This window comes from Myiozetetes cayanensis, unplaced genomic scaffold (assembly GCF_022539395.1).
Source record: "Myiozetetes cayanensis isolate MyiCay16 unplaced genomic scaffold, myiCay2020 scf10, whole genome shotgun sequence".
Classification (NCBI taxonomy): domain Eukaryota; kingdom Metazoa; phylum Chordata; class Aves; order Passeriformes; family Tyrannidae; genus Myiozetetes; species Myiozetetes cayanensis.
In genome coordinates, this window is record NW_026086605.1 from 3,985,144 (window position 1) to 3,996,264 (window position 11,121).

At 40.0% G+C, this 11,121-nt stretch overlaps 1 protein-coding gene across 8 annotated transcripts; it reads right to left on the bottom strand.

The window, feature by feature from the left end:
- Positions 1-688: 688 nt before the first annotated feature.
- Positions 689-11,078, bottom strand: UROS (uroporphyrinogen III synthase). 8 transcript variants are annotated; one of them, XM_050305383.1, is made up of 11 exons: positions 10,951-11,056; positions 10,332-10,440; positions 8,924-9,013; positions 7,929-8,012; positions 7,546-7,642; positions 6,592-6,666; positions 6,118-6,192; positions 3,436-3,519; positions 3,032-3,117; positions 1,827-1,925; positions 689-1,443 (listed from the first exon to the last, which is right to left on the bottom strand). In XM_050305383.1, the coding sequence occupies exons 3-11, from the start codon at positions 8,984-8,986 to the stop codon at positions 1,297-1,299; spliced, it is 810 nt and encodes a 269-aa protein (XP_050161340.1). In that variant the 5' UTR covers positions 8,987-9,013; positions 10,332-10,440; positions 10,951-11,056; the 3' UTR covers positions 689-1,296. The 8 variants fall into 8 exon arrangements, with proteins under 8 accessions (XP_050161340.1, XP_050161339.1, XP_050161341.1 ...); XM_050305382.1 differs by lacking the exon at positions 10,332-10,440 and having other exon boundaries at positions 10,951-11,078; XM_050305384.1 differs by lacking the exon at positions 10,332-10,440 and having other exon boundaries at positions 10,875-11,058.
- Positions 11,079-11,121: the final 43 nt, after the last annotated feature.

The following is an 11,121-nucleotide window of genomic DNA, read 5'->3' on the forward strand; positions in this document are numbered from 1 at the left end:
TGAAAGGCCGAAAAAAATCTGAGTGGGGGCTTATCTCAGCATGTGAGGACTCTGGGTTTTTTGAAATACACATTATTTAAATACAAAGTTTGTAAAAACACAACATCTGATGTTCTGATGTTCTTCTACAAATAAATGTGGTTCACTATTGTATAATAAAAGCATAAAACACTTTTATTTAAAGGAAGAAACAGTTTTTACATGTATGCACATGGAACTAGATGAGCTTTCTTTAAGGTCCCTTCCAGCCCCAACTATTCCATGATTCTCCTTCTGAGATTCCATTTCACCTCAAGAAATGGAACTGCTTTATAAAGCCAAACACTTGTCTGCAGCTGCACTGATGAACCCACAACCTGAAACGAGTTCAGTTTGCAGGAGCACGACTGGGCTCAGATTAACTCTTGTTCCAGGTCTGGAGCATCTCACCTGGCTGGAAACTCAGGTCACATCCTCAGAATTCAGATAACAGGATTGTAAGGCAAGTAAAGGCTTCTCTGTTATTCCAGGAACCTCAGCACTCTGCTAACATCACAAATGATCATTTTTTTTCAGGAGGATTATAATTGAGTATATTATGATTTAAATCTTCTATGAATCCCTTGGCATTAGTGCTAAATAGGATTATTTTTCCCGTTTCACAGATAAACAAAGCATAAACTACATCCAAAACACAACTCTAACACCATTATTAACTCTGATAAGCCAGTTTATTTCCCTGTTAATAAACCCTCCTTCTTTACAGGAACAGAAAGCCAAACCTAATTTTTATGACCCCATACTGTGAGGACATTGAGGGGCAACAGCTGACCTGAATTAGCCCCACAAAGTGCAACTTCACTGCAAGAACTCTCCCATCTCACTGAGAATCTACAGCCATCATTTTCACATAAATATCTGAAAAAGCAGAACAAGAAACAGGTTCACAAAAGAAAATACTTCACTGAAAAGAAGACATGTCTTTAAAATTGATCATACAGAGAAATTAAAACCTGACCTGAGCGCTGGGAGATACCTGAGGTGATGTGAGGAACTGATTTCAGGGTACAGGTGTTCACAGCTGCTTTCCAAGGATAAAACACTCACATTCACAGGAGGAAAGGGGAATGGTTGGATGTTTTAAGAGTTCCTGGGCAGGTTCCACGTTTCTTAGACATTTAGGTGCAACCTCCTCACACCAGTCCCTGATTAGAGTGTTGTGTGTTCCTGAAAAACACTCTTCTTGCACAACAACAGATCTGCAAATGGAAACCCCTCCTCCAGCACCGTGTTCACCTTCCCAGGCCCCCCGGGCTCTCACTTGGGTAAGGAGCAGTTCTGGGGGTGAAGGGCTTTGTGGATCCCCACGGCGAGGTCCTGGGGAGTGGGGCTCCCTGCAGTGCAGCTCACAGGGATCCCTGCAGCTTCCAGGGCCTCTGCAGTTGTTGGCCCGATGGCAGCGAACTGGAATGACAAAAATTTCCAGTTGAAATGCTCAGGCAAAGCATCCCCACTCAGGTGTGGGCCCTTCCACTTCCCCACTCACACAGCTGAGCTTCCTCAACACCACTGACCAATTCAGGATGATTTTCAGTGTTAAAAACCACCCCTCAGTTGAGCTACTCGGAAATTACTTAGGAAAGATTCGTATTTATCCCATCATTACAAACATTTAAAGCTCTTAGTCCCTCAGAACAGCAAAAGTGAGAGGAATTTTAATCAGCTTCAGCCCAAGTTCAAGCAAGAGCTCCTCCCACCTTCAGTAAGAGAAAACAACTTTCCTATCTCTCACTTGCCCACCCCAAATTTATCCTCTCTTGTGTTTCACTATTTTTAACAGAAGATACCTTGACATGGTTGATCACATCCCCTGAAAGCTTCTGAATATGCTGGAGGCAGAATTTGACACCAGATGGGCTGAAGAACACGATGCTTGCAGGGATTCCCTGAGTGAAAGGAAGCAGAGGTTTGCACAGATCCCTCCCTGTTCCAGCAGTGCCTCGTCACAGAAATCCCTTCAGCTGCTTCCATGTGGATGGAAAGGGGTTTTATGGATGAGAAAACTGCAGTGAAGCCAGCAGAAAGGGATTCCTGTGGCACAGACAGCCTTGCCAAAGCCCATCCTGCCACAGAATGCTGAAATTCAGGAGTGACTGTAACCAAAAACTTAGTCACAAGTTCCCCAAGTTCTCTCTGCCCTGAGATCCTCTGGTAAAGACAAGGTGATGCCTTAGAACTGCATGGAAGGGCTGGCACTCCCAGAATAAACTGAGTTAGGATTGCAGCAGGAATCTGCTGCAGCCAAATAAAACTGCCAAATTCAGCCTGGAAGGCTCCAGGCAGACCTTAAGAGTCCCTTCCAGTACCTAAAGGGGCACCAAGAGAGCTGGAGAGGGACTTTGGACAAGGTCCTGGAGGGACTGGACAAGGAGAAATGGCTTCCCACTGCCAGAGGACAGAGTTAGATGGGATATTGGGAAGAAACTGTTCCCCTGGTGAGGCCCTGGCACAGGTTGCCCAGAGGAGCTGTGGCTGCCCCATCCCTGGAAGTGTCCAAGGCCAGGCTGGACAGGACCTGGGCTAGTGGAAGGTGTCCCTGCCCATGGCAGGAGGTGGAATGGGATGGTCTGTAAGGCTCCACTCAACCCAAACAATTCCATAATTCCATGAGGCTCCTACAAGTGGAAAATTCAGAAATCCAATACTGAAAAAATTTAAAGCCATCACTATTTTTACAATGCACCCACTGCTCCTGAATGACCTTCACTAAATGCTCTTAAAAAGGGAAAACCACTAATAATTCTGGCAAACACATCTCAATACACCTTCCAACAGCATGTCAGTTGGAATTCTAACACTTACAATGAGATCAGTAAAGCATTCATAGACTGGATAATCAGAGAAGGAACACAAACCATGCAGGGCAGGTTACTACTGGAATTCTGGTTTGTGATATAAAGCAAAGGTGTCCAGGGGTATTTCAGTTCACCACTAAAAGAAGAATATTGTCACATGCCCCAAAAAACCCTCCAACTCCATCAGTGTCCAGTACCTGCTGTGAGAAGTAACTGCTCAAAGATTCCTGCAGATCAGGGTGCTGGGTAGTTTGATAAACAGTCAGGCTCTCCAGAGGTATGCCTGGAACCAGGACACACAGCCATGATTAAATGGGGTTTCTTGAATTTCTATTATCTCAATTAAACACCCACAACATACTAATTGCCCTGAAGCATATTATTTTAGGCTAAAAAGAGAGATAAAAATTTTCCTGAAGGATTTGTATGGCCCAGAGCTGTGGGCAGCCATCCACCCCTCCCAGTGTTTACTCCCATCCTCCAACTTGCAGCCAACTTAGCAGCAAGTTCCATTTTCACTTATTCAAACCTGGCACACGAGCTTTAGAGGCAACTTTTCTCATCCCTGACTAATTAAAAGGAGTCTCTGGGGAAGCTCAACCTTTCTCTCTAAGCACTGTAGGGAGAACTTCTCTTTTCAGGGCTCCACAAGGAAAAAGGAGAGCTGAGGAATTCGGTTTCTCTCCTGCAAACACACAAACGAGAACTTTAATTAGCTCAGGTCTTTAATAAAAGAGTAAACACGGTACATTTGATACACTGTAAAGGTATCAAATGCTGATTTATCAAATGCCTCACCACAGACACAGCCCTAAGGTAGCTCAAAACATCTGCAGTGCAGCTGCATCCCCAATTCAGAGGGCAGAGGCTACTTAGCATGTACATTAAAAATATTCCATAGCTGGAATATGAATACTTTGCCTAAAAAGATCTCCCCAAAGATAAACTGCATTTCTATTCCCCCTGCCATTCCACAAAGGAATTTATCTCCTCCTCCTCCTCAACACAATCTGCCTCAATTTTATATTTAAAACCTCAGTCCCACTCAATATATGACAGATCTCTCTCTATAAAAGAATATTCAGGCAGACAAAGAAGAGGGCAGAACATTTTTTTTTTTCAGCTGAAAAGTTTCAATCTATCTGCAATTCTACTTTACTTCCCCAAGTCAAAAAGGGTTCTGGTTCCACTGGCTGGGATGGAAGGGGATATCCTCCCTGGCTTTTGTCAAATTAGCAATTTAACAGCAGACTTTCACCCAGTTTGCCTTCTCTATAAATAACAAAATCAGAGAAAATATCAAGGTGAAATTCCCCACAGCTGCTCCAGCTTTGCATTCAGCTTTCAAAAGAAATGGGAAGCCCTCAACACATCCCTTCAGCACTAATTCAGATTTGTTAATACATGTTTGAGACACCCTCACCAGTAAGAGAAATGCTTTTAAGTGCTGGAAGGAGATTCTTGGTTTATGGAGCACCAGAGATTCCTCAGGGATAAAAAATAAAGGGCAGCACAGGAAAAATCAAATGGAGAGACCCTCCCAGGGGTCATCACAGATACACCTCACTGTCCTGCCTGCACATTGAATTTTATTAGAAAACATAGATATGCTCATCATAAATTATAGAAGGAAGGATAAACTCAGCTCAGAATGCAAAAGGTTTTAAAATAAGATTTCATCTTATTTTTCAGCGTCAATTCTCCTGCAACTCCTGTCAGTTAACTGAAATGTCAATATGACACCTGCAAAGAACCACAAATCCTTTGGGACTTGTGTTTACAAAGGACAGAAAAATTCCTCACTAGGCCTGAGCAACACAACAAGTAATGGCATTCCCCACTTCTGTAACCAAATATTTGCCTTGAAAAGAGTAGAGCCAGTTACAGAGTTAATTCCTTTATTTCTCAGTCCCTTAGGTTGAAATATTTTTTAAAGGCACAAAAGGTAAACAACAAAAAAATCTCATTACGTCAGATTTTCCTTTTATTCTGACAATAAACTGTAATGATATAAAAAATTCTGTTCTTTTCATCTACATCTTTTATGCCTAAAAAAATGAGTATATACAATACCAGGGAGCATGATAGAATTGAATCTGTACTTCTGAGGTTGTTACAAACCAATGGAGAGCTCACAAATATGCACAATCCAATAAATCCTGGAGGATGATTACAGGTATCAACAACAAGCAGCCCCCAACAATTTGTTTGGTTGAATTTTTTCACATTCCTCCAACAGAACAAACAGGTATTTCTCTTGCCTTCCTCCTCAAAAGAATCCCTGCACCTGCCAACTGGCAAACATTGAATTCATTGCCAGAAGTAGATTTTGTAGCACTAAAAAAAATCAGCTAAAACCTCTCTTTGCTTTAATGCATCTGCTGAAGAGGAGAGATGGGTTGTTCTCCCTTATGGCCTTTTTGTATTGTGAAGTGTAATTTTTAATTTTCACAATTGATTATTCAATCTTGTGCTGGCAACTATGACTGTTATCATTAAATACTCCACACAGTTAAAATGTTTTATTTTCCAGTGAATTAGAGAACACTGTGCCCAGGAAAAGCAATATTTGCCAGCCCCAATCCTATTTTCCTTTCACCTATAAATCTCTGCTACTGTGCAGACTTTGCTGATCAATTCTCTGGCATCTGTACAAAAACACAGCCTCTTTTTTCACAGCTTGTACTGACCCATCCACTCCAAAAATAATCAGCCCCTAAGCCTAGAAATGTTTCTTGTAACTACTGGAAATTTTAACAAATTACAGTAAAAACAAAAGGGGAGGAAGTGGGCTAACAAGGCTTTAAAAATCACCCAATAATCTGATAATTTGATGCAGCAAAGATCAGCATTACAGCTCTAATCACAACAGAATGATTAAACAAAACTTCAAGCACCATTTTAACTTCTTCAAAACCACTCTTCTCTGGTGCTCAAAAGCAGATCCCTCTGAAACCATGTGCTCATTCAGCATTTAAATCTTATGATTAAGCAGCAATTTCCAACCATGACAGCTCTGATCTTTCAGCAAAAACAAACTTTGCCTACTGGCCCATATAATGTGATTAATCAATTACAGAGTTTAAGATTTCACATAAATTAATATCTTGTATATTCATTTTGAGGTATTTTTTTATTGTGTTTCAGAGCCAGCAGCTGAATTCACAGCTCCTACACACAAGAGGTATTTGCAGCAGGTATTTTTCCTGTCTCACTGTGCACTAGATTTTATCTTTAGGAAACCCTGAAACCTTAATTTAACCAGAACATTTTAGCTACTTACTTGAGCAAATATACTCGGCCAACTTTTCGGCATTCCCACACTTTTCTCCTTGTGGGGTGAGGCCAATTTCTTCTACTGCAACCAAAAGGAGCAGGGAAAAGCATTGAAAACAACGAGAAAAATTCAGATTTCCTGTCACAGAAATATGGGCTGAAAGGGTGAGTGTGTGCACAGTCTCAGTCAGGTTATAATCCCCCTCATCCAATTTGATTTCCAAACAGAATGAAAAAAAACACAAGCAAATTAAGAACAAAGGGGTGTTTTTCCTGTTTTGACCCATTTTTTTCCATTAGTGACCATCACTTTGCAATAAAAGGAGCAGAAATCCAGAAGGCAGGTATAAAAATACCTGTTTTCCAAATTACTCAGTTAGAACACTCACTCGTATTTTTTTCTGAGCACCCAGCTAATATTCCAAAAAATTGTACTAAAAGCCAGATATTACCTAAGATTTCTGTTTTAAACCCAGCTTACCTAAAGAAGCTGTAGCTTTTCCAACCACATATGTCGGTTTGATATTCCACATTTGCTGAAGAGATTTTGACCAGGCTGAAAAACATTGAATTAAGTTAAATTAAAGCACGTGGCAACAAAATATATGAATGCTTTTTTACAATTATTTGGACTTCTTTTTAATCTACAAATACAGCAAAATAATAATAACTGATATTCCCACTGCATTTTGCAGCACTGGATGCACAAAACGAATTTTTAATGTATTTTTTCATTGTGTAAACAGCAGTCTACAACATGTTTTTAAAAGCTTCATTTAAGTAACTAGTTCTTGGCTGCTCTGGTTAAACAGCATTTTTAATGCACACTTTGCCCCTGTGCCAGATCCCATTGAACCTGCAATGTTCATTTTTGGCATTAAAAACTTGCCAGAACTGGCAGGGAAAAAAAGGACACTGTGCAAAGGGAGATTCAGACATAAATTTAAATTTAGGCACATGTATGAGTATTTAGGCTCTGTTTTTAAGCTAATAATTCATTCACTTGAGGGTTTTTTTTTTATTCAAGACAGAGAAATCTCTGTTTCTGTAACATTTCATACGAATTATGCAGGCACAGAAGCAGTGGCCAGGTTTTATAAGATTATTTTCTCTTTAAGGGAGGAAAATAGTGAATACACCAGGCACTGCAGCAAAATATTCCTTGTTCATGAGATAACCACAAGTGGAAAAGCTCTTACTAATCAGGAATTTGCACCAAAGGCTCCTTCCTTTCATTTTCAAGTGTGGAAAACCCAACCCTTAAAAGCTCAATCCACCAGGAGCCCTTTAGGATGCCACCAGAACTATAAGATACAGCTGTTTTTAAAAAAATCATGCTGCAAACATCTACTGGTGGGTGAAATGAAACTCCATAAAATACAGATTTCACAAGACACTGAAAGAGGAAGACCAAGGAATATAAATATGCACTTACCTTCTTTTTTACTGTTCTCTTTTAAACATATTTTGATGGCTTCCAGTGCCCTTGGACTGGTAAAAACTAGGCCTCCATAGCACTCTGGGTGAGAAAGCTACTTATGAACAGGAAATCAAGAAGTAAACAAAAAACAATTAGTAAATTAATTTGAAAATGAGGTTGATCAATTCTTTACAACCTTGAGAGGAACAGAACAGCTTCGAAATGCCCCAACACTTGTGTCTGTCTATGGTCCATTAACTGAAATGTGAATTTTATTATACACAGCTAAAAAAAGGTACCACAAAGGGCACAATTAAATCAAGATAACACACGGGATCGTGGCAAGCATGGCCTAAATTTTGTTTAAAGTAAGACAACTGGAATCATTTAGAACTCACCTTTTCAAATAAGCTTTCAAGAGACAGGAATTCAAATGACAAAACTGGGATCAACGTTGCTTCGAGGCCGTACAATCCTAATTCCTAGTAAGAAAGGGTTTGCAGCTCTTGAAATGGGTTCCAAAAAGCAGGTTTTCCCCTTTTTTAAAGAACTGACTAAAAGCCATCACAAGCATTTCTTTGTACTAAAGCAAAATTAAAAGGCATTTGATTGCCTCTTAATGGTAGATCTGGTTTGGTTTGTTAGTTGTTAGTGTTTATTATGTTAGTATTTATTATGTTTGTTATTTGTTAGTATTTATTATGTTAGTATTTATTATGTTTGTTATTTGTTAGTATTTCAACATGCTATTGAACAAATAGCTGTGGAACTGAGGCCTCCTGAGTTATAGGATAACTCTGAAACCCCCAGCCCTGAAAATGTTCCTGTACATCTCTGTAATTCTGTAAATACATGTCCTTCTAAAGAATTCATTCTTCTAAAGGAATAATTCCTGTTAAACAGAAATCCTCCAACAGAACTGCTCTTACAACAAGACTCACATGACTAAAGGCAGCAGCAGAAAGGACCCCACCACCAACTAACCTCTATTTCACATTACATTCCCAGTAAAAATACTAAGAATTCTTCTAATTTTAGCTCTATCCATATGAACATAATCAATATTAATTAATTAAAATGAAACTGGTTTAATATCAGTACTTTGCTGAGGGCTTTAAAAGTGAAGTCAGTAAAAATGCCCCATAACTAACATAACTTCTTGCAGTAAGAGCTTATTTTCTAGGACACTTTTTCCCTTAGCATAATTTCAGACACGTCCCCCTATTTTTGATTATTTTCCTCAGAAAACATCACAGCTACAAACATCCACTCCTAATTCTGATTAATTAATTAATTCATGTTTTCCACCTGAAACAGTTACATCCACCTGACACTATTATTTAACAGTGAAGTGACCCATTTGTTTGCCTTTTTTTTTTTAAAGTTTACTCACTTTAATATACGGATCTGGTCCCGTGTCTTTGTCTTTGGGATCCTTCAGCAGCAGAACCTTCATTGTTCACCAAGTAAGAGCAGCAGAACTCTGAAATACAAGAATGGAATTTATCTAAATGAGATCTAAATGAGATCTACTTGAACAGTGACTTCAACAGCTCAGCTCCAAAGAACTGGGTTGCTACCACTTGTACAGCTCCCTGCACAGTGAGTAAGCAGTTACTGGGCACTCTCTGGGCAGGAATATCCACCCTGATAAGGCCAAAAAATAACATGCTGCCTTTAGATAACACTGCTCAGGGAACAGGCTCCCGTGGAAGCCATCAAGGAGAACACATTTTTTTAAAGAGGATTTTGTAAAAGCAGCAACAACCCCTACAATGCCATCACGTTCTGCAATGTAATCAGCTCCTATCTCCAGAAAAGTTATTTTTTTCTATTAATTTCCATGCTGCTTTTCACCCTCTGCTCATCATAATAATGATGCAAATATTTGATCTGATGCATTCACCCTTTTCTAAAGAGAAAATTGTGTTTCAACATGATTTTTTAAATACAACATATGTTGTGTCTACCTGAATATAATATATACAATCATAATATTCACGTGCTTTCTTTCATGTATCTCCAGTTAACAATGCCAGACTGAAAACACACATTCTGCCATTAAAATGGAAGGTGATAGTTCTCAGTTCCTGAAAAGCTTGCACTTTGCTGTTGAATGCAAAGTTACAAATGTACCAATCATAAAAACAGAAATCCATTCTCTAAAAAGGCACATTTACCCTAATTACCTGTGTGTTACTTTCCTGGTTGCACACTAGCAAATTCTCTTTAAAATAAATAATTATAAAGATTCAAATGTTTTACCACAATTAGATGGGTTTAATAACCAGGGAAGATAAAACCCCACCTGCAAGGGTGCTGTGGAGTATGGTCCAGAAACCTACCCAATACCCAGATAATGTAAGACATATATAATCAAATAACAACAACAGCAAATGATTTGAGAATAATTCCTGCTATTTGGGTGTCTGAGTCGCAAAACTCAACAACAAAACTGGTTCAGAGGAGCGGCAAAAAGCTCTGACCCTTCTACTACATCACACATTTTTACCAAAAGCAGTTAGTCATTAGTAATTAATTCCAAACATAAATTCACACATCCAATGGAAAACTATACACACACAGCCTGCATCCCCAGAAAGGCAGTTTTAGTGCAGCAGCAAAAATATGACAATTCACCTTCCTACACCGAATTCTTTCCCTGGGCATCAATATTCACATTTTGGCAATGACTTAAGTACTCCCAGAGCATGCACAGCTCTCAAACAAACAAACAAACAATTAAAAAAATAAACAGAGGCGTGTTTGATGCTTTAAAGGAAACAAAAATTTTAACCTACTTGGTTTGTATTCGTAAAGCTGGAATTACATCCCAGGCCCTGAGCCTTGCACTTGCGGCTGCCAGCAGGACATTAACACTCACCTTCCTTCGTTAATTAGACAAAAAGACTGAAACGGAGAACGTTCGAAATTATTCAGTCATTAATCCCCACTTCGGTAATTTCAGTGCTAAGGGGTTTTCCCACGTGTTTTCCTGACTGGTATTATTTTTCACAGAGAGAACGTTCGCGCTGTGCTGACTGCTGTGCTGCACCTCGCTGCCTTTTGTGCTTGTCGGCCTGGAACTATCCGGAACTAGGGAACCTAATTCAGGCGAATCTGGGAATTATCTTTAAAAACAAAACAAAACCAAAAACACACACAAAAAAAAACCAAACAAAAAAACACAAACAACCAAAAACAAGCAGCAAGCGCTTGACTCCTGTTTCAACTCGCAACTTTTGACTAACTTTTACCCATACTAATTTTTACTAATACTATTTTTTTTTTTTTTTTTTTTTTTTACTAATGATATTTAATCGTGTCAGAGGCGCTCGGGATACCCCGCTCCTTCCAAAGCGCAGCATTCCCGGCACCGCCGGGGTTGGAAAAGCCCTCCGGGACCCGCCGAGCCCAAACCTGAGCGCCGCGTCCGGCGGGTCCCCCTGGACACCCCCAGGGACGGGCACTCCGACCCCTCCCCGGGCAGATCCTGGCGGAGCCGAACAGCCCCTTCCACGCAGGAATTCCAACCGGGAGGAAGTGACAGCAGCAGCGCCGAGAGGAAATCCGGGGGTTTGGGCAGAAGGG